This window comes from Alosa alosa, chromosome 17, assembly GCF_017589495.1.
Source record: "Alosa alosa isolate M-15738 ecotype Scorff River chromosome 17, AALO_Geno_1.1, whole genome shotgun sequence".
Lineage (NCBI taxonomy): Eukaryota > Metazoa > Chordata > Actinopteri > Clupeiformes > Clupeidae > Alosa > Alosa alosa.
In genome coordinates this window covers 7,836,798-7,861,341 of record NC_063205.1, presented here as the reverse complement: position 1 = coordinate 7,861,341, position 24,544 = coordinate 7,836,798, and the positions used below count along the sequence as shown (strand labels likewise).

Sequence of the window (24,544 nt, the reverse complement as noted above, 5' to 3'; positions counted from 1 at the left end):
TAGTCAATTAATCTGTTTATTAATCATATTTCTGATTAATTAATCTGATGTTTGGAATAGAAAATGAAAGAAAAAGATGAAAAATATTTATCAGTGTCTCCCAAAGACCAATACCGTGTCCTCAAGTGGCTTGTGTTGTCCATGTTCAAATAAAGATACTCAGTGATTTTAGAGTAAAGAAACCAGAAAATAATCAATTTAAACAAGCAAGAATCAGAAGTTGAACTGTTTTTTTTTTTTCTTTTTAAAAAAAATACTCAAAGTGATCAAACAGAGAATAGTTGATGATATTTGACAACTGATTAAGTATTGCTGCTCTATGTGCCAGTGAATTCTCTCTGGTGCCAAAATCTCAAAAAGAAAAGAGAATTCCCATGAATACAGAAAACAGTTACACCTTTATTGAAAAACACCATACAATGGCTAAATTACACACATACAAAGTAGTAAAACACTTAATTAAAAATTACTGTTTTGAATGGGACTCGGAGAACTGCTTGACGTACGGGAAAGACCTTTAAAGACTATATCCGAATCCATTTAGGTGCAAAGAAACGATTTGAGTGTCAAGTTATCAAGTTAAGGGGCACAACTGAATAGTTAACACTAACTGAAGAAACACAGAGAGGGATTAAAGGCACTTTAGAGCTTAAGAGCCCCTTTCAGAAAGTGGGAAGGAGTAGGGGGGAGTTGCTACCTTTCACCATTTTTTGGTCATGAAAGTCCTAAAAAGTGCAACATTTACTAAATGCACCATTGTAGCACGATTCCTGCATCACACAGGCATACGTGATACAACATATACTTGGACACTGGATTCTCCTATGTAAGTGAGGTGCAGTCTACTGTGTCTCAGGACTACATCTCCCTTTTTGGACAGGTGCAGATAACTAGGGGGGCTTCACGCCTGAATTTGTGGCAAACACACACATAGTGGCACATCCTATTTGGAAAACAAAGTCCAGCTGTGGCAGACAACACATTTCTGTTTAAAGGCTTTAAAGAGGAGAGAGAGCCACGTCCCTGAGTAGCACATTTACAAACATTAGTGCTAAAGAAGTTTAGATCAAGTCCCAGCAACAAAAACCTTGCAGGCTTGATTTCAGTATTGTAGGAATACAATATCTCCCTCGTCACAGAACAAACAATCTTGATGACAATCTATAGACTGAAATCGGAGGTTTTGATTACATTACAAGTCGTGTGCACCACACTTCCTCAAGAGGACTGTTACTGAAAACCTTAAAATGTTAACATTGTGGATTTGCTCTACTGGTTTGAAAATACTGTTAGAGATAAGAATTCATGACTATCATCAAAATAACAGCACTTGACAGTGCACACAAGGCATTGTAAAACCATGATGTTTTAAAAAAAAGTGGATCTACAGAACATTAAAAGTCACCACACCAGACGTTTTAAAAATATCGGTCAAATGTCAGTGCTTGACACATTAGAGCTTGTGTTGTCACAGTGGACAAGGTGAATTGGAATTGAACAGTGCCACACAGGGGGAAACCTTGACCCTTCAAAGCCTCACATCATGAAACAAAATAAAGCGTAGTAGTGGTGAGAACTAGAAACATACTGACCTTTCATAAAAACAACCTCAGTTCAACAGACTAGGCTTTGTCTGATTTCAAGTGATCATCTGTTTGAAAGTGAAACCCTTTTTAAGTTTTGCTTATGCTACACTGATCACTATTGTTGCATCATGATGCATGTTACATACACTAACGCATGCACATACTGATGGCTAGTTTTTGTATTGATGATGCCTTTACTACCTAATCACCTTACATTCTCTTAAACTCACTCTGGCTCCTGCCATATATACCGGTATATACACATCCTGTGTGATGTGGCTATGGAGTTTTGTTTAACAAGACATATTTTCATTTCACTCTGCCCACATGTAGTTAAAAAACGTAAGGTACTGTAAATTCAAAGCCTACCGTCGTCTTTGGCAGAAAGGGGCCCCAGGTATGCACAGCGCTTTTTAAAACTCTGTGGGTACATGTTAATCAACAGAGGCTATCAATTACCAGCTGGATAGTTAGTCCGATTTTAAGATTGACAGTGTCAAAATGCCTCCTTCTATTCCCAATAACAGGAGTCATCGCGGACTAGTGGCTTCATGTTGCAATCACTAGTGCCATCTAGTGGACACGGCAGTGTCCACTAGATGGCGCTGTAACAGAACACACGCACAGGCTTTTTGTCAGGGCTGCCCTCAGATCAAACTCTGCTGCCTGGGCAGATTTGATGGCTGACTGCAAGATGACCCCGGGGGCCTGTACAAAAGAGAGTATGCAGAGCACCAGAAACCCAAGCTGAGACGCAGAGAAACTTGGCACCACTCGGAGGACAGACCTTGGCTGTGTCAACCCAATGCGGCACAGCACACAACGCACTGTCAAAACGAAAGTCACAGTGCGCACAGGAATGGCCTGCGACTTCCTTCCGACCTGCTGTTGTTGAGGGTTTTTTCCCCCTCTCTGAGTCTTGTCTGTGGCCTGTTGCACAGGAACACACTGGGCTGGTACAAGTTTGTCTGGAGCAGATTCTGCGGTACAAACATGGGTCTTCATCTGCATCCCTTTCTCTGCACAGAAAGAGACGGACTATCAGCACCATCTTGAACTTGGCCCGTATTTCACAGACGCGAGGGACTGGTTTAGACCTCTGCAGACTGAAACAGGGGCAGCATCAGCAGGGCCCTGTGACTAGTGGAGGAGAGACGTGAGGGGGGGTGTGGGGGTGATGACCGGACAGGCTGCTACAACGCAGACGTTTTCCCAGGAAGTGGTCACAGCAGGAGCGGGGTGCGCTCTCCGGCTGGCTCGGGGCGGCAGGTGAGCTGTCGGACGCGGGACACGAAGCGTGCGGGGAAGGACGGCGTGTGGTGGCTGGGGTCCAGGACGTTGGTCTTGCGGCGCTCCCGCTCCTGGCGCCACATCAGGTAAGGGCTGGGCGGGAAGAAGGGACGGCTACGCTCCCGGTACAGCTGCAGGGCGATGCCGGACACGCCCAGCACCACCCAGACTGTGAGCAGGATGAAGTCTGGAAGTAAAATGCAAAACTCTTGAGCCAACTCAAGATTCTTACAAAGTCTTTAGGTCTAAAGGAAATGATACACAGCTATTTTAATATTTTTCATAACCTTTTATCTGTATTCTTTTTATTCATCTAGTTACCAACAACCCACTTTATTAACCTACTAGCAGTCTGTACCATGCTCTCTACCGACAAATAGCAATTTCATTGTTAAATTACTACATTCCTAACACAATGAGGTTCATTTATTAGTATGAATAAAATACAATGTCATACTGTCTGTGAGAAAGTGGCCTTTGGCACTCTACAACAAATGCATTTCAGCTGGGTATTTCACTCACCAATGTCTTGGAAGGGCACAGAGATGAAGGCTCGGCTGAAGTTGCTATTAAGGAAACGCTTCAGGATGTCCAGGGTGATGTATGACAGGCTGGTGTACGTGTAGGCGTTTACGGCCAGCACCACTGCATAGGCACCCGCCACCCCACATGTGATTATATTACCCTGCCAGGCAAACAGGACAAACACAATCAATCACTGCTCACTCAAATCCAGGCACAATTTAATTTCATCTCATGCATATCAACTAATTTCAGTCGGAGGCTGAATGCAAGAAAAAGGGAATGAAATGGTGCAACATGGCTACCTCTCTTGGCCAGCGCACAAAGAGGATGGGCACAATGACCACGATGCAGCAAAACGTCACCCAGAAGACCACATCGGAGCGGAACACGTCCAGGTCACCTAGGAGACAGAAAAAAAAAACATGGCCCCTGTGATTTTCTCACCGTGTCCTTCCTGGCAGTGTGAATGCATCCCTCTACTCTCAACTACTGTACGAAATTTCAATTTGGTGACGAACCATACAATACCATGACAGTACAGCAAGCAGGGGGGCAAGAGTAGCATGAGCTGACGTGGCTAACTGTGTTTGAGTGTTTAAGTGGGGCCGCGTAACGGCATTAGTAGAGTGGGGGAGCAGGGTGGGGCAGAGTGAGGGTCCTCTGAGTGGCAGCCGCACACACAGGTCACAATGCAGCAGCTACAACAGGCTGACCAGATGACCCATGAATGGGATAGTGCATGTGACTTAAGGGCCACACTCCTGAAATACCATTGTCTCACTCAGTCAACAAGCAAATCAAATCATACCCAGGCAAACTAGTGGGTGTAGAGCAGAATTGTAAGAGGGATAATCTGTCTAATAATCTGTGATAATATATCCAAGAAAATGAGTAATTGTACAAGAAAATAGATGCTGCTTAATCACCAGAAGCTATCTAAATGAAGAGTGGGGTTCTGTTTACGCTCTTACCCAGTGGAGTGAAGAAAACGACTGACGCCAGCAGGAAGCCCAGAAGGAGTCCGACCACCACGACACAGGCCATCACTGAGCCAAAGCGCCACCAGCACATCACCAGGAACACACCGCCAACTGTGCCAATCAAGGCAGTCAGAGCCAGGCGAACTAACACAACAGAGACAGAGATCAAATGAAGTTCAGCTCAGGGTGTGTCGTAGCTGCCTTTCATCAAAATAATCATATGAGACAAAGGACTGGATAATACTACAGAGGTGAATATGCTGTCAATGACAGATCCAAATGTTGGCCATCAGTGTACCAAAGTCAATGAGAAATGAAAATCATATGATGAAATCTGAAATCTCACCATCAGGGTAGGAATTTCACGGCGGCCACGACGCGTAATTTATTAGCCTATAGCCTGTCAAAATAATCTTAGCATTCACAGCGCATATTAATTTAATCTTTTACGCAGTGGAGAAAGTGACAGCGCACGGCAAGAAAGCAAGTGCGTCCAAATTCACCCATTCTTCTCAGTTGAACTACTCACAAAGTAGCCTACTCATCATACAGACATCACAAGTATCATATCACATGAAAGAGCTTTTTCTCAGCTTCTAAATGATGTTACCAGCTAATTGCTGTGGTGAACGGTTCGCGAGACAAGTAAATAATGTTTTTTTGAATCATAAATTCTAGGTTCTGCGCCTATCTCCCTACCCATTCATCTCGATGGAATACTTCACGAACCCATCGCTCAACACATGACAAACCATATCAAAATAAACAGCAGACCTTACCGAACACAAAGGTGTAAAGCAGTCCCCTGTACAGTAAGCCGTTCCAGAGTAATCTGGTTTTGAATTTGCAGCAAATTTCGACATGTATCCAAATTTGGGCTTTAAGTTTCACAATGTGTTTACATTTTTCTACACGATTTTATAACAGGCCAAATACAAAATAAATGTTACAAATATCGCCTAGATATCGGTAAATATTAAAATCAGAGGATACTGTATACAGCTGACTAAGAGTTTGTGAAAGTAGCCTTAATGATCACAAAATGCTAAGCATGCATCTAGGCTATATGAGTTTCTTAAAGCTGAGCTGTGCTTAAATTGTTCAATACATGATTTCATAACAGGCCAAATAGAAAATAAATGTTAAATAAAGCCTAGATATCTGTAAATATTAGATGATCAAATGATTAACAGTTCTTTGTAATATGTCATGTTTCATGTTTTTGTCATGTTTCATACAGTGATGCAGGTCTACTGCTGTGAATAGGCTAAATACAACTTAGATCATTTTTATAGCCTACTACTGTAGCCTATAGTTAACTTTGGCCTTGGTGCCCTGACATGTGGCCTTTGTGCCCCCCACCAAATATGGCCAACTGAAGGCCAAGTGGCCTTGCCCCTAAAATGGTAAAATTCCAAGCCTGCTCACCATTTCTTCTCAATTTAAATTGGTGATCTAGAGAATAACAACTTGATTTTATGTATGCTTTTAATCAGTCCAGGGCTTTCATTTACTGGTGTTCTTATTTGACCATATACAGTACGCTGGTTATCACTTGAAATACTCTAGTAATCATTTGTATCCATCTGCATTACATAACATGCTTAAAGTTCCTTTGATAAAGACCAACTTGCCAATATTTTTTGGATATTGAATAACAATCTCTGGAGGGGTCTAATCAAACTGTGCTGAAGGAAATGTGCTTGCATGCATGTGCAAGCAGTCTTTAAAACTCATTTGAATTACGAATATGACTGGGCATTGATACAATCATAACTAGCCAAATCTCAGAAAGCAGTTTAGATGGAAAATCAGAGGAAGTTTTCAATGAGATGCTGGGGAGTGTTTACTGCCAGTTTTGGCCTGGCCTGGCCTGGCTTGGATCAAAAACAAATCACATTAGGAGGCCCTTCAAATCCTGTCATGCTCTTTTACAAACAAATAAGTCCAAACTGGACTCACTTGAATGACTACATGCACAGTATAGAGTATGGGTAGCTGAATGTTCACGATGAATCGCTAACTACTGGGGATGGGGATTTACTTAGTCACTGATACCACTACACAAGATCAGTTTTAGTTACACAACTACTATCTGCATAGACTCTGGGCCTTGAATCAGATTACTGATGTGGCTTACAGCCAACTCCGCACAACTGAGGCTGCTAGTCACATACTTAATTTTGTGCAGCCTAGTTTTAAACAGAATTACACATCCAGCTAATCTGCCCAGCATATCTAATACAGCTACCATCGTCCACACAGCCAGACTCCATCACACGTACTGTTCAAATGACTTCTTTGTGAGCCTGATCTCTGAATAGCACATGAGACGGGGTTATCTGATTGGAGGCCTTGCATTTAGAAAAGAGCAAAACTAGCTGTGCAAGTGATCAGGGTATGAGATGTGTGCAGCATCTGAAAGAGCATCTATGATCTTTTCTGAGCCCGCCCACACAATCGAATACATGTGGAGACAGGTTTTTGCAAGTCCTCATTTGCTCTTTACAAGCATGTCTGGATGTTTAATTGTTTATGGTCACAAACATCAACCAAAGGGCAGTGCTGACCTTTCCCCAGTTCTACAGAACAACCAAACTGAGGAAGTGAATGCACATGGAGATGAAGCCAGGGTTTTGGAGTCACAAGTCATCATTTGGAAAATCGCAAAATCATTTACAAGCATGTCTGGATGTTTTTGGTCACAAATATCTACATCCCGTGACCAAATAATGTGATTGGGTGCATGCAAAACCAGTTTGAACAAGTAATTCCATTTCAAATCTGCTTTGGAAATATTATGCCAACAAGACATAAATGGGTAAGCATGACCACATGAAGTGTAATTAACAAGTGACAGATCAATGGACTTCAACTGACAAAGACTGATATCTTTTGACAGTTATAAAGAGGGTAAAATGAATAGATCACATTCAGGATGGTCACTGAAAACAGAGCAAAGAAGAGAGAAGTTCCTCTAAAATATTGTTTAACATCTCACGGCAGCACTTACTGTCATAATCCAGTATAGTTGTCCGAGTGATGAGAACAAAAAAGAAAAAGGCAGAAAAGGCGAAGCCCATGCAGAACAGCTCTGTTGGAGGGAGAAAAGGGAGAAGAGGTTTCATTCACACGCAACACCAGAGTTTGGTTTCATGCCAGAGGCAACAGAGTTTGGCAACCCAACACAACTTCCACCGAGGCCCCTTAAAAAGGTTCCCAAAAAAATCTATTTGTGATGAAAGCAGATTATTCTATCAGGCAAAACTAAAGACAAAATAATTTAATTAGGTAGAAACTATGACTTCAATAACACCAACATTGAAAAATTCCCAAGGAGATGGACAAAGGGGAGTTTTGTAGTATAATCTCATACCAACTCCCGATTTTGTTGTCCCCACTGACCACATACATTCAACAAATCATTGTTGTCTGGTGGACCACATGGCCCAATAATCTACAGACAATGGTCAACATCTACAGTATACAGAGCAGTATACAGTATACAGAGATCTGAAAGAACCAGTGGGTTCAATTTAAGGATCTATAATAAACATCTGAAACATTTTTAAATGTAATGAAACAATATAAAAATGAGATTATGACTCACCACACTTGAAGAAGCGGTGGCCAAAGAAGCACACTAAAAGCCCTGCCAGGCCCGCAAAGGTGAAAAACACTTTGGTCGATATTTTCCCTGGAGGATAAAACAAAATATTTACTGTTATAAGGCCACAAGAGATCTCAGATCTCCCCCCCCCCCCCAATCAATTTAGTAGGAAAATAATCAGGAAGTGAATCCTACATCTGTGACATAAAAGGCTGTTTAGCAAAACTTTACTGTTTATGTACTCTCTTCTGTAACTGTTCTCTTGCGGTCCTGAAATACCTGCGATATGTGATACACACTCACCTAAAGTTTTGCAGTCGTCTAGTTTGGAGGCAAAGCTGCAGGCGTATGTGTGTGCTGGAATGTAGGAGGCTGAGGTGTTGAGGACTGGGTCCCTCACGATAACAGAGTAGATGACCCCTTGGCCCGGGATAGAGGAGAAGGACATGGTGCTTTTGTCGTTGGAGGTAAGAGAAGCAACCTGGAAGCATAAAGACATGAATGAAAGAGGGAAACCCCTTTAAATCGACTGACACAGTATGACATTACAATTACGCATAGTGAGACTGTCATTAGCCATTTTAGGTTAGAAATAACAAAAATTCCCTCCGCCCCCAAAAAAAAAAACAAAAAACACAGGGGGTGTAAGACCTATTTAGAAGAAAGATGAAGATAGTCATGACTCATAATGGACAACACACTATACTTAATTTGCTGGCCCACACGATCCAATGTTACATTTTCCCATTGGTGTGTTAAATTTAGGCGCCTCTTTTATTGACCCCACCAACGACCCCCCATCGCTGGTGAGGGAATGTGGGAGCGGGGTCCTACCTTCTTCCCATGCTCCCTGAGGCTCAGGACATTGGCCACGCGCTCCAGGCTCACAATGAGGCTCTGCTCTGAGAGGTCACTCTCTGGAAGGAAGTACTGGTAGATGTCGTACACCAGGCGCCAGCGTGTCCCTGGTCCCGTGGAGACGTCACACTCAGGTGGACTGGACCCTCTAAAAAGGAGAAAGGAATCCAAACAGCCAGAGGTTAAAAATAGTATTTTATCAGGAAGCTGTCCAGAAAGCTATTCCCATCACCCAGCTGATGAGTGACATCAAGTTATGCCATTTGACCTGTTGCTAGGTTTGCCATAGCTAAACCAATGTCATTAGCCTGCCTCATGCATGCAAATGTAGTTGTTGGTTGTTTCTTTAGAATATAACAGTCCCTAATCTGCCCTTTCCCATGACTTGCCTCTAAATCTCTAGAAAGGCAGGCAGGCTGGCTACACTACTGACCTTAGGTTAACTCTGGCGTTGTTTTTGTTTGGCTTCACTGTCAAACCAATGGAAATCCATTCTGCCTGTTCACTGATGCCCTCCTATCATCACAAGAGCATGATACAGCCTACAGCAGATAGCCTTTATCACTCATGTGTTAGCCTGCGTGCATGTTTGCTATCTCTTTAGAAAGGAGGTGCTGGTTATTGTTTGCCATATGGAAATCCTTTCAAAGTTCATGAAGTTCAAGTCATTACCGATTATATCCAACATTTGCTGGAGCGAAAGTGATAATGGTCTCAAAGAGGTTGTAGCGCACATAGACGTTTGGGTCGATGTCCAGGGCAAACTCCATGTTACAGGCTCCAGGCACAGGATCTGCAGGACAGGAGAAATGGATCTCAGCTTGCAGGACATGACGAATAGTCTACCCTCTTGACCCCACCTGCAACCACTTCCATGATAACTGCAATCTGGGCTTATTAACAAATCACATACACCAGCAATATATTTAGGCAACACAACTTCTACCAACTGTGTGAAGTTATGCGAGTAAAAATAAATGTGTCAATAAGTACTGAAGCCCTTATGGCAGTTAAGCCTGATATTTATCTGTAGTACTTGTAGCTGCAGTGATATGTTTCAGATTACTGGTGTCTGAGCAAGTTTTGAGTTTCAACCGTTCTCTTCATGAGCTAGTTCTACTAAGTGACTTCAATCAGTGAATCTCAGTAATTGATTCGCTAGAATGTCTGCCTACTCGAGACACCTCGGGGTACATGATTTGAAACCACATCATGGTCATCAGTGATAAATCAGCGTTGCTTAGTGATCGCAGGCTGCTCTGACCTCCGCTCCTGTAGGGGAGAATGACGCCGGTCCCAGCCACCGTGTCCCCGTCAGGCGCGAGCAGGAACCAGGACAGCGAGGACTGAGTGGGCGTGAGCGTGGACAGCAGGCCAGTATCAGCAGCAGTGAGGGAGAATCCTGGCAAAGGAACCTGCGCAGACACAGCAGAACTTGATCAGTTATGCCAGTGTAAACACTACTACTATGAAATCAACCCATGACCTATACCAGCCAGCCACTGTTCAAAGCAGTATTAAAAGACAGGCACTTCAATAGCTCACTTCACAAACCAGCTCACTAACACAGCATTGCAGCATAGCTAAAAAAAACTAGATTAGGAGAAAAAAATATATACTCTCGGTGCGGTTTCTAATTTAGAGAGATTAGGCCTACTGCTTAAATTCTTCGCCATTTCAGTGCCTTTTTTGTTTGCTCCAATATGTCTGGAGGAAACCTTAATGTTCTCATGATTCCGACAATTTTACATTCTAACCATATGTAGGCTAGTTATAGTCATAAAGTACTAGTCAACAGTCCTGCTAGTGGACACAGAAAGCTTGTATTCACGTTAGTGTGTGGCTGCCCAGAAGCATGACCAGCCTTTGAGTTCTTTTTCCCCTCTCTGAGCGGGAACTTGTGATTACTCTCTCACATGACGGGTTTAACGGAGTCTTGCCATCCGGAGCCTTCGTCAGAAGACTCCATCACAAGTGGGTCAGCTGTGCCACTGTCTGTTTGAGGGAATGTGCCTGTGTGTGTGTGTGTGTGTGCCTGTGTGTGTGTGTGTGTGTGCCTGTGTGTGTGTGTGTGTAAACACTACCTACATTTGTCTCTCTCTCACACAAAAGAGCGGAGTCATGTAAGACCTTCTATCATGTGTGATCACAAGAAGCAATGCCCTGAAGCGTAAAGGCTTTCATTCACAGCATGTGTCCTACACAAGACTTTAGGACCATGTGCTACCAGGCTCATATTCTCTCTCCAGCTGATCTCGGCTCACACACACTCACACACACACTAAATTTCTCAATAGCTAAAAAAGACTTGATCACTTGATTTCCTCTTGATTTTCTTTTCATTACACAATTACACAAAAAGGGACAATCTCTCTGAGTCAGAATCAGGCATGTTGGGGGTGTTTGGCAATAGTAAAACACGGGACATTTGACTGACAATAGGTTACCCATTTCATCAGCCCTCCATAGTGCCACAGTACATCAAATACTGAACGGAGTGCTATTAAAGTGCAATGACCATTAACTGTTAAGGGCCTTAACATTGCTGTTTTGATTGGGGTGACCCTGGTGCAAATGCCAAAAATTACAGAGCTCAACAACATTTAGACAGAGTGGTGGACTTCTCAGGTTGAGAATATTAAGAACGGAAATCAACAACATTACTTTTTATCATTTCCGTTGCTTTTGAAAAGGTCATTGCGTGGCTTTAAGATAACGGATACTGAGGTTCACACATCTGTAACAACGCCTGAACAACAACACAACATTGAGAAACACCTATCACTATGCTACGTGTCTGTGTGGGTGGTGCGTGCTTGTGTGGGGGCTGGTGTAAATAGCCTCCATCTGAACACTTTTCTATATGTGCGCCTCCTCCTACCCTGGTGTAGGACAGCGTGGCGTTGTGGTGCTGCGTGTGAAACTGCAGCGTGATGAAGGAGACGTCAGTGGGGATCCTGGTGACCACCGCTTGCACGGACCCATTCTCAGGGACACTCACATTCTGGAAGGTTCCAAAGGAGAACACCACGCGATCTGAGGAAGACAGAGAGGACGAATGTCAAGCAACTGCAAAGATACAGTCACACAAAGATACTAATCACACAGAATGCATACTTGGCATCAGATTCAAGATATTTATTTGTCACATGCATTTATAGTCCCCTCATTTAGTCCTCCGACTTAAATGACTGTGCAATATTAATATTAATGTAGACATAAATAAATAATAGGGTAAAAAAGAAGATAGAAGATAAGTGTTATTAAGTGGTACAGTCCTCATTTAAGATGCGGCTAGACTGTAAGCAGAAGCTGCTCCTCAGTCTCTTAGTACTGGCTTTCAGGCAGCGGTAACATTTCCCAGACCTTAGCACATAGAAGAGGCTAAAGTTGGGATGACTGGGGTCTCTGATTACCTGAGTCTTCACTGAGTCTTCTGACATGACATGGGTATCAGCCCTGATTTTGTCAAGTGTGAAAGCTGATGTAAAAAAAGAGTGTCGCAAGAGTAACTGCTCACAGGGACTCACCGGTGGAACAGGAAGTTGATTCTGACTCAGTGACTCTGGGGTATCCTCAACAATGACTACTGACATTCTGTGGTTGTGATTACGCATAGCCTACTAAACCACATGTGGTCAGGGCTCTCTCTTCACACCTTTATACTGGTGACTCACTTTTTCCTCTTTCATCAGAATAAGTCAGGTAATAATTATGACCGCCGTGCAGCGAAGCGGCGGTCATATAGGTTTAGTCAGATTTTTTTAATTTTTTTCTTCTTTATTTATTTATTTTTTTTCTTTTTTTTCATGCCCAAATTTCCGTCAATGATTCGGGACACTGAAAGACCCGGGTACCACGAAACTTGGTGGGCATGTAACCCCACATGGATAGCATGGAACCATCGTTTTTCGTTTTTGATCTGTAGCCCCAGCTGGACTGGACCCCGAGAAAGGAGGGTAGGGCAAACACAGTTTTCTGTGAATATCTCGAAAACTGTAGGGTTTAGGAGGACCATTTTTTTTTTTTGTATGTTGATCTCAAGGGGCCATGTCAACCCATTCCATAACCACTCATTTCATGTATAGCGCCACCTAGTTAAACACAAAAAAAAAATAAAAATGAGGTGTTGTAATTGAAGGTATCTGTGACCTAACATAGTCAAAACTGCGAAATTGGAATTGTAGGATCATTATGACACCCTCTGTATGCACGCCAAGTTTTGTGGAATTCCGTTCATGGGGGCCACACAATAAATTAATTTATGTTACTATACACCAACTGGCCTGTAGGTGGCGGAGACAGTTTTCTGTGAATATCTCGATAACCGTGAGGGCCTAGGAGGTCCACCTTTTTATGTATGTTGGTCTTAAGGGGGCATGTCAACCCATCCCATTACCACTTATTTCATGTATAAGCGCCACCTAGTTAAAAATTAAAAAGCAAAAAATTAGGTGTTTTTCATCACAATATCTCTGGCTGACAAGGTCAAAACTGCACGAAATTAAAAGTGTAGGATCATTATGACACCCTCGAATGCATGCCAAGTTTTGTGTACTTTTCGTTCATGGGGGCCTTACAATAAAATAATTTATGTGTACATTTAGTGGCGTACACCAACAAGGATTCCGGGACACTGAAAGACCGGGTACACAAAACTTGGTGGGCATGTACCCCACATGGATAGCATGGAACCGTCATTCTTCGTTTTGATCTGTAGCCCCCCGCTGGACTGGACCCCGAAGGAGGGTAGGGCAGACACAGTTCTCTGTGAATATCTTGAGAACTGTAGGGCCTAGGATGACCAATTTTTTTCCGTATGTTTGCCTCCAGGGGTCATGTTAACCCATTCCATGTGCACACATGTGCATAAACAGATACACACGCACACACATACATTTACAGTAATCATGCATTATGACACATACTCACACAGTAGACATATATAATGCATGCACACATGCACAAACACACATCATGAGGCAAACACACAAAGCACATACACACACACACACACACACCCACACACATAAACATAAATTTGTACGCGCACACATACACATAATTCAAGAATTTTTACCGTCATCTACTCCCTGAATTTTTGGTCATTGATACCCGGGACACCGAACCACCGGGGTACATGAAATTTGGTGGGTATGTAGCCCCACTAGACTTTTACGGAAAAATTTCATTTCGTCCCCGGGTACCACCACCAGCCCCCCTGGCTGGGCCCCCCGAACTGCAAAAAAACAAACAGTTTTTCCTAAATAACTACCTGAACCGTGGCACTGAGGATGAAGAATCTTTTATGGTATGTTGGTCTCAAGGGCCCACATCAACCTGGCTCATAATCACTCATTTGTGATTTGCACCCCCCCCCCCCGGTAAAAAATGAAAATGCAATATTATTCTGCTTTAATTGCCCCTATCTTCAGTTAAGATGTTCAGAACTGCACCAAATTTTATGTGTATGATTGACCTGGCATTCTCTGGGGGTATGCCAAGTTACGTAGAATTTCATACATGGGGGGGTCTAAAAAAAAATTAGGTTATGTGTACATTTAGTGACTGTACACTCATTGGCCTGTAAATGGCGGTGCACACATATACACATGCACACACACAGGCACCCACATACTATCGGTATTAGAGCGGCCCGATACATAATTACAAATTCAGTAGGATTAAAAGAAAAGCCAAAATAAATATTCATCATCATCATCATGGCTGCATTTTTCAGTATTGGCGATAAGTAGTCGTTTGTCCACTAGATGGCGATCGTTGCAGTGAGGCGTAATTTTGTTGGAAGTTAAAAGTGGGTTGGAAAAACAATGGGCGCTTCCTACAAGGACTGTAATTTACCTCAGCGGACATCTAATAAGGATAGGGCGATGTTTACATGAAGTGTAATTCCCATTTCTTCTTGAAGTTGAAATAAATCTGAGGATGTTTATCGGACATGCTTGGTTTTACTGCGAATGCGTTAATCTTGTAATATCAATAAGGACCTAGGTAATGTTACCGTTAAGCGTTAGTTGAGTGATGGAGGCATTTGATTGATTGCATTTGTAGAAAACTATAAATGCGGTTATACCAAGCAAATGTATAGCAGCACTGTTTGTATCTTTTCGACTGTCATCATTTATTGCACGTGCTATAAAATCATTCTGTGCAATGGAAGATTTACCAACGTTACACCGGTCTGATACAGTTTTGCCTATACATCGTGAGACTGAGGCGCCTGTTTATTTGGTTTTAAGTGCGTGCATGGTGTGAGAGGGGAATCGATGTGCTTTGATTACAGCTTGGTAGTTGTAGTCTTGTGAAATTAAAACCACGTGTGTGTGAAGTATCCAAACAATGACACCTTCATTTCATTATGGCTGCTTTAGCAACACAACTTAAGCTACTGTGTAGTGGGTCCCATCTAGAAGTGGCTACTTCATTAGCGCTTTCCTTGACTCATGGAACTGCTTGAATGTTATTAAAAATTTTAAGCCCACGATATGGCAGTTTAAGTCCGCTTGATACTGTAAAGGCGTAAGCCATTGGTTTCAAAGGAGATTTTATTAGTGTAATAAGCCAGCATAGCCTATTGACAATTTATGTTGTAAATAGGCCTACCTTATAATCCTACCTGTAGCTTAGGGAAGCTAACAGCTTTCTATTAGGATCTAGTTTGTTAGTTACCGTTTTGTCATAACTCCCTGATGCATTTTTGCATTTAGAATAGCCAGGCGTGTATATCTCAATGGGAAAATTAAACAATATCGGGTGCCCTATGGACTAGGCTGGGTGAACCCAGCCTGATCTGCCCTATTTATTTTTTGATTTCTTAAAAGATTGAGCTTGGTCTGATGAAAGCCAGACTAGCCATGGACCTCAGTTACACAATGCAAGGGAACATGAATCAGCCTATATTTGCCACGAACAATAACGGACAAAAAGCTCTTCAACTTTGGCCCGTTAAAATGTGTATGAACAGTCTAGCGGCGCATTTCATCAAGGCCCATTTGGACATGTCAGTTATTTGCACCACTGGTTAGATGTAAAACAGCATTTCGTTTCAGACTAGGCTACTGTTACTTAATTTGTGCATTAACAATAACGTTTCAGACTACGGTTACTTAATTTGTGCATTGACAATAAAGTATTACATTAACTAAAGATGACTAAAATCTTATGTAGAAGAAGAAACATTCACAAAAATCCATCCATCCAAAAATGACCTTTGTTTTTGATAGCTGTTGAAAACGGCATGGAACTGACAGAGATGTTTTACACAAAAATAAATAAATAAATAAATAAATAAATAAATAACATTATGCTGATACCTTTTGCTTTTCCCAAATACAATGTAGCCTACAGGTGTAAGTGACCTTTCATCAATCCAGTTGCAATGGATGAACTGTGATTAACTGCCCTACTTGTGATTAAAATCTCTAAACAAAGGTTTTATAACAATGCTACATCTTCTTTGGCTATTCTACAATCTATTCACCTTTTCAGCACCAGTAGGCTACTTTCTGTGCAGCCGCACACACACTCAGGCATGCCAAACAAGCATACACAAAAGTTTCAAAGTGGGGGATGGAGTAAAATATGGAGACAAATTGAAGTGTGATTTATTTTTGTGAACGGATGTACAGGACTGAGCGGCGGTCATATTTTGTACCGCTATGCGGTACATCTAGTTTTTCCACAGCCAGCCATTTTTTCTGAAAAGTTGTTGCCATCATACAACTATAAGAGATTTTGTTTGGCCACTGTTTAATGTCTTACATACATCATAATCTAATCACTTCCTGTTGCACTCTGTCACTCTCACCGATAAAAACAGTGTTGACACAGATTGAGGTTTCCGAACCAGGGGAAGAGCTGCTGTAAGCCTAGAATACTGATGTTCAGTGTGGAGGAATGAAGAATGGAGACATTAAAGAATGAAGTTTCCACTACAGTCACCAGAAATGTCATACATGTGTACACATAGAGTGCACACGTGCTGCAGTGGTCATTTAGCCATCTTAAGTGGCATTATATCTGGTACCCTACCCTTGAGTGTGATGTCTGAACAATTCCAGGCAAGGTAGACTGCACTTTGGTCAGAGTAAGCTGTGTATAAATGTGCATTAGAAATAAATATTACTTACTTATAAATACAAGGTAAAAAGGTTAAAAAACACTTTCATAATCAGATTCACCCAACTAAATATTAAAATAAATAACTTCCTCACATTGTTGAATGTGTGACAATGATAGCCTACAGAATGGTTTCAATTTGATGCTGGATCTCAACAGTGTGAGACACAAAAGTGCATTGTCTTGCACTTATGTCATGGTGTGGGGAGGAAATTGAGCAGAAAATTCCTGAACAAACTAATGCAGACTGCATGTGTGTGCTATATCTGTGTGTGTGTGTGTGTGTGTGTGTGTGTGTGTGTGTGTGTGTGTGTGAGGGGACGAGGGGTGACCTGAAGGAATTCGCAAACCTCTCAAATCCAGGCAGTTGTTACGACCAAGAAAAGCACCAGCTAACGAGCTAATGTGATTACAGCTACATTATGATCATAAGCCAAACACACAGCATTTTCGGAAGGCTCAGCATGCATGGCAAATACCTATGTCCAACTGCTTGGACAAACTTGATCCATTATTATTTTTCCTGCAGTCTTGTGTGAGTGAAAAGAAAATGCTTGTTTGTAGCATGCAACTTTGAGAACTATTGTTCTTGTCACATGCTTACTGACAATAACAAATAAACGGAATACTGCACGCCTTGTAGCAGATAATGGCCTATAATGATGAGCCTACATGATGGAATTCTCTAGATTTCTTTGCTTTGTTTGTTCATCCAGCGAGACCTGTAATCTAACCACCCGACATTTATCAGGCAACTCCTCCGTCTGCTTGAACACACCAGCCTTATTAGAAGGTGGCCAAGGAACATGTTTTGAAGATGAGTATGTCTCAATGTATTAGATCTTGTATCCACAGATTGACATTTATCGACTTCCCCTTGCAGGTCAGAATTCCTAGTTCTCAAACTGCTACTGCCTTATGACCATCCATTACAGCCCAACGGTAGCTCTATTAGGGTCATGGGTAGTTCTTTGTAATAAGTGGTCTCTCTCACCACATGAGATTCAGTCAACACAGTTTCCATCCATCCTCTCTTCATGTGTACAAGACCAATATCCATGTTGTATGCATTAGTTGTCCCCAAAATGAAACACACAGTTTCAAATGTGGTAGTTGATCAAACACAGAGATTACCAAACCGGCTCTACAGCTGGCCTTTGATCAAGAGACTACATGCCAGTTTTGTGATGCCACAATTCTCCCCCAATCAGTAACCTCTGGCCATGTAGACTAATAGTCACCAGTCATAAGCACTGTCTTTAAAGTTTAGAAGGACTACAATATTGGTCCTCGACAATGGCCAAATTTCTAAATACTTGAAACTGCCCACCTCACCCTGAGAATAGATAGATAGATACTTTATTGATCCCCAGGGGAAATTCAAGAGGATTGCCAGGCTTAAGTGAAACTATGATTTTGCAGCAAAACACTGTCAATAGCCTAATAAACCTGGATTAACCAATTGAGACACTACGTGACATCACTCACACACAGTCAAGGGATCAATACTGTTCTGTTGCCATCATAAAGGAGTAAAATAATCCTCGGATAAAAATGTCAGAATTATAGATGAAAAACACACAAAAACCACTAACACGTGAAGAAAATATTAGCAAAAAACAGAGATCGAAGTGTTTTCGTTTTGGTAGAAAATATCAGCTCTCTGTCCTTACTATCTTTATGACTCCTTAAAACGTGCACGATTTATGGAAAACTTTAACTAGTCTGCAGTGCAAATGAAGTTAGAAATGCAGAATGGCAGCTCCCTGCACGTATAGTGTACTGTGTATACGTTAGTATACTAACGTTGACATGTTGCGCGATTTCACAGGAACCTCTTACAGTGGAGTTTTAAAGAAAACAGAGATCAACGTGCTTTCGTTTTGCTAGCATCGGTGGTCGAAAAGGTCATTTAACACACATAGACAATGCTAGGCTGCCCAACGCTTTGTGTAACTGTAAGATTGAGAAGGTGTGTATCTCTGACTGCAATTCTTGTTCGACAATGTGTATTTAAAGTGTATTTATGTTATTACCAATTGTTCAAATTTAGATAGTTATCTCACATCTTCATGAAATCCGCCGCAAAATTGTCAAGTTAACTTACGTTAGATCTACTGACAAACTAATGTTATTGCGGTCTAGTAGTCTATTACAAACAACTATATGCGAATAAACCAAAACAAAAGGACTTACTTTCGTCTTGCGCAAAGAACCCATCACATAGGAGGGAGAAGATGAAGAAAACAAACGTCCAAAAATGAAGCATTTTCTTAGGGCCCACGATGCAATTCCTTACGTTTCCTCTATGTGCAAATGCCTCTTGGTTTACTATTGCGGGCCGTTGTCCGACGAATTTTCCGCCGCAAATCACAGTAGCATACTGCTGCCATAAAGAAGCTTGACGAAAGCAGATATTTGAACTGTAGGTTGATGGTGTGAGGTCTGTCGGTTCCTTGGTTCCTTGTCTTCTCCCTTCGCCGCCGCGCGGTAAACACAGCTGAAGACGAACTGCAACTACCCCCTTCACCACCACCACCACCCCTCGTGAACTGTCAGAACTTGCACTACTTCCGTCTTTTCTTCCTGCATTTTTTCCAACCAGAGATTTGGTGATGGTCGCGGTTGATGGTGTGTTTTTAATCTTTCTTTACGTATTCATTCCACACATCAATACATCTAATTTTAAATAGACCAACATTTGTTTTTAATTAGATAAATTATTTGCGTGTGGTAGGCGGACTGACTTATTATTTTAAATAAGATTAAAGATTAAACAATCAGGCCTGGGGAATTTGTTATTGGCAAATGTAAATGAATTAGTTATTTGACAATGTAGAATTTGTCCTGTGATTTTTCGTGATGGATTAGAAAAAAATATATGGAAAATTCACTATTTCGTAGCTTTCTTTCTATTGGCCATATTGTTGTTGGGTTAAGCCAATAGCAAAGCGTGATGTTGCTTGGCAGATTGACGACGTTGAAGATGGCGGACAGGCTAACGCAGTTACAAGATGCTGTCAACTCAGTAAGAAAAATATACAATTTGGATTGAAATGCATTTAAGTAGAGTAATAATTCTGATATTTACGAGCGAAGCGCATCCGCATATTAATATTTTTCCCATATAGATGGTCTTGAAAACGAAGTATCTCCTCTATCAATAGTGAACTCACTGAGAAGCTAACGTAAAAGTGATGTGTGAATGTGTGAATATGAACCACTATAGTTATTTTAGCACCACAATGCCACATACAATTATTAGGGATATTTCCATTCCCATACAGTATAAGCCCTCTTGTTTACACCCATGTTTCTAGCTTGCTGATCAGTTCTGCAACGCAATCGGGGTGTTACAGCAGTGCGCTCCCCCAGCCTCTTTCAGCAATATTCAAACAGCCATCAATAGAGACCAACCATCGAACCCTACAGAAGGTAAGTTCAATTACCTCGTTAACGTTAACGTATATATTTTGACTATGGCTATGCCTTCCAGGGGGTATTCCAAGTACGTGGTTTAGTGACAAACCTGGGTAAGTTAAATCAGAGTACGTGTAAACCTCCTACAACAAGAGCCCTAATGACATTGTTTTTTTTAGGATAATGAAGTCATACAGCTTTCTATTAGGAGGTTTACCACTTACTATGAGTGAACTTACCCAGGTTTGTCATTAAACCACGTATATGGAATACCCCAAGCTGAACAGTTCTGCGTTAGCTTCCAATTATACCATGTTCTAGGTTGAAAAGGGTGTCGTTTAAAAAGTGATATACGACACCTATAAAAAGACGTTCCGTTCGAATTGCCTGATGACAGTTCTAAATCACTGTGCTGGCTCAAACGCCAAGGCAGCATTATCAACAATCAACTTATCAACATTCCACAGCGTTGCGATAAACAGCTGAAAAAACTAACGATTTTAGCTCTAAAACTCATTTAGTATTAATAATTGATTTCATATTTATTTATTTCGTAAGTGACCATGGTATAAACGGGATAATGCCCTTCGATGCGTCCATTATCAGAAATAAATGGACTTCGCGGAAGCAACCGTCCTCCGCTCCTCCGTCGGACAGTTCACGCCTCCGCGTCGTCCATTATTTCTGATAATGGACACCTCGTCCCTTATCCCTTGCATAAAGTAATGTGAATTGCCAAATGCCAGGAAGTGCACAAAGATTTTGGGGGGCGGGGGCTCAAGTGAAAAAGGGGCACTTCTCATAATTTTCCAAATAAAAATAGCTTTAAAACAAGTGGGTAATATAGGCTAGCAAATGTCTGACTAACCGATTTATTAAAATACCCTCACACAAATATTTTATACTCAACAGATTTCTACAAAAGAATCAGTAGTACTATTATACAATCCCTTATTTCACATGTAAGGCAGGGCTGTCTATCATGTATGATGAAGATCTATCTGCAAATATCATCAATATGGTGCACTTTGAAAAGAATTTCAGTGGTTAGACTCGCTTATTTTTTATCATCTATGGATGGAAATATTTATGCTGTAACTATTTTGCACCTCAGAACTTTAACCACAGGTGAAATAGTTACCGTATAATGATACAATTACAAAACAAAAAAGTCGAAAATAGTACACATTTCACCACTCCATTAAATTATGCAGAAGTGGTCACACTACATACACATGCTATATCTTGCCTTTTCAGGACAGTCTGGGCTACCCATATCTGGGAAAGTATGATGTGATAATATTTGCATGTCTTATGTCAGGCTTTATATCAAGAAATGTGTTTGCATTAATGTCACTAGGAAGCATGCCAGTAGAAATATCTATTCATAGCTTTGTAAGTGGGATTGTCTGGAATCTGGCAATATAAGAACCATGGGATACTCTATGGCTAAGCAATTGTATGTATGTGCTGACTTACATAGTTTACATTAGAATTTCGGCCCAAAGTTTGAGAGTAAGTAGACTCAGGAATAAGGGGTGTCACGATTACGATTTTAAATCGACATCGATCGAAATTACATCTCAATCTCAAACTTCAAACTCAATGGTAGAATCGACGATGCAGCCACACCCCCAATGTCACGTCCAGCATGACTCAAAAACACACATACATGTGCTGAATCTGCAGCATCAACACTCCTCTAATTTTAGGCTGCCGTGAATATCACTGCATAGCTTAGATTTAGCTTGTTCACATGCTATCTGAGTGACATCTGTGTAACGAGTACTCTGCGATATATTTAGGGTAGTTGAACCGGGACTTGATATTTTACTGGGGCGAAGCAGTTCAGTACTGGGGCACGGGCCCGAGTAGAAAGGGTTTAGTGATGCTCCAGCTAAGGTAGAACAAAATCCCGGGCGATTTTGAAATTCCAACCGGACGCATGTTATTAGGTCTCAAAAAGATGTCCTGGGAAAAGAGAACGTCTGGTCACCCTAGACTAAAGGTGCGAGAGAAGGAGCTAGCTATTAGATTGTAGCTCATGTTTTAGTCCACATGTTCAGTAGGCTACATTTGTTTTTGTCTTGGCCAGTAAGCTGTAACCTAGGTACTTTACTTACCCGTTCATCACCACTCGCCTCCACACAAGCCAGGAAACACCACCATTGGGCTGGGCGCTGACAGGGGCTGCCTGTCTGCCTGACATGAAGCCTGGCTGCGTGTGCTCAGCGTTGCACAAGAGACGTGGATGGAGGGGAGGGAGGGCACTGAACGCCACAAGTCTAATCTCTCGACCTCTTATTTAGGTTTTTAGTTTAATCAATATTTTTGACAGGGAAGCTGTGTGCAAACAGGAATATGTATAGTCATGTTTTTTTAAAGCACTCCAGAAAAAAGGCCACTTTCTCTCCTGGAAGAAAAAAGGGCAGGGGCTCAAGCCCCCTTATGTGTGCACGTGCCTGCCAAATGCCACCAGTTGTAAACATCATAGTAATACTACAATTTCCAGTTTTGATGGAATGTAATGCATTTGCAGAGTATGCCCAGCTGTTTGCTGCTCTGATTGCAAGGACAGCCAAAGACGTGGATGTGTTGATTGATTCTCTACCTAGTGAGGAATCTACGGCAGCACTCCAGGTATGTCAAGTCAAAACATGTTCTTTCACCAGGCCAGTGATGGTGGTCTTACCCCCATCATAGGACCTACATGCAGCTCACGAGACCACTTTAGTTCGTGTTCCTAGTCCAGCTGATGAGATGGTTGCCAGCCACTGTTGCATGTTGGGAATTTGTTATCTGTGGTCAGTCAGCTACACCCCTTACCTCAGTTTCAGTTTCGCTGTCTTATCACATGTTCTGTTTAGTCTGTTCCTCTGCTGTCAGTGTGCCTCATGGTACCCTCATGGTATTCATCTTCATCCATGTCTTGTGTTTAATGATCTCGAGCTTAGTTGTCCTTATTGCTACATTTTCCATCGCGCTCTTTGTTGTTGAATTTTTTTCACTGTTTTTTTTTGTCTTATTCAGTTTTTTTGAATTTTATGAATAATCCTCTGTTGTTGAATTTTTATGAATAATCCATAAATAACATATCCAGTATTCCCAGCCAGCACTGACGCTCTGTTGTTGAATTTTTATGAATAATCCATAAATAACATATCCAGTATTCCCAGCCAGCACTGAATAATCCATAAATAACATATCCAGTATTCCCAGCCAGCACTGACGCTCTGTTGTTGAATTTTTATGAATAATCCATAAATAACATATCCAGTATTCCCAGCCAGCACTGACGCTCTGTTGTTGAATTTTTATGAATAATCCATAAATAACATATCCAGTATTCCCAGCCAGCACTGACGCTCTGTTGTTGAATTTTTATGAATAATCCATAAATAACATATCCAGTATTCCCAGCCAGCCCTGACGCTCTGTTGTCTACTGCATTCTTCTCCCTCCTGTTGACTTTTCCCGCCTTCTGCCATGTAGGCAGCCAGCCTCCGTCAGTTGGAGGAGGAGAACCATGAGGCGGCTGCTCGGCTGGAGGAGGTTGTGTACCGCGGGGACGTGCTGCTTGAAAAGATCCAGAGCGCCTTGGCGGACATCGCTCAGTCCCAGCTCCGCACCCGGAGTGGAGCTCCCAGCCAGCCTTCACCTCCGGAGTCATGACTACAGGGGGACTGATGAGATCTGGACTCATGGACTCTTCTGAATGATGTGTGCCCTTCTGTAATTTGTACAGTTTGTAAAAAATAGTGTAACTTTGGATTTTTGTACTTTTGCCTTTTGGTTTACATTCATGGAAAGTTGCCATCAAGTGTGTGTGTGTGTGTGTGTGTGTGTGTGTGTGTGTGTGTGTGTGTGTGTGTGTGTGTGTGTGTGTGTGTGTGTGTCTGTGACATGACTGTCAGTTTGTTAACAATTTCATCTTCACATTCACTTACTGAATGGTCATGTCATTACTGCACCACCTGCAATTTAGGAGCAATTGTGAGAAAAATAATAAAATTGTAAAAAAAAAAATGTAAAAAACCTTTTATTGGTTGTTTTTTTTTGTGCTAGGTGTTTTTACCTACATTATAATGTCCATGTACAAGAATAAGCTTTTACAAAATCAGGCCTTGGGTGGACTT

General features: G+C 41.7%; 2 protein-coding genes across 2 annotated transcripts; one reads left to right on the top strand and one right to left on the bottom strand.

Annotated features, from left to right (window-relative positions):
- Window positions 1-379: 379 nt before the first annotated feature.
- On the bottom strand, window positions 380-19,534 carry tm7sf3 (transmembrane 7 superfamily member 3). Its single transcript, XM_048267424.1, has 12 exons — window positions 19,185-19,534; window positions 11,731-11,885; window positions 10,114-10,264; window positions 9,522-9,642; window positions 8,826-8,997; window positions 8,295-8,472; window positions 7,992-8,078; window positions 7,395-7,475; window positions 4,373-4,525; window positions 3,704-3,801; window positions 3,399-3,561; window positions 380-3,063 (listed from the first exon to the last, which is right to left on the bottom strand). Exons 1-12 carry the CDS (start codon window positions 19,255-19,257, stop codon window positions 2,810-2,812), a joined length of 1,686 nt encoding a protein of 561 aa, XP_048123381.1. The 5' UTR covers window positions 19,258-19,534; the 3' UTR covers window positions 380-2,809.
- A 406-nt stretch (window positions 19,535-19,940) lies between these two features.
- On the top strand, window positions 19,941-24,443 carry med21 (mediator complex subunit 21). The gene is made up of 4 exons (XM_048267423.1): window positions 19,941-20,016; window positions 20,309-20,423; window positions 22,948-23,048; window positions 23,901-24,443. The coding sequence occupies exons 1-4, from the start codon at window positions 19,945-19,947 to the stop codon at window positions 24,078-24,080; spliced, it is 468 nt and encodes a 155-aa protein (XP_048123380.1). The 5' UTR covers window positions 19,941-19,944; the 3' UTR covers window positions 24,081-24,443.
- Window positions 24,444-24,544: the final 101 nt, after the last annotated feature.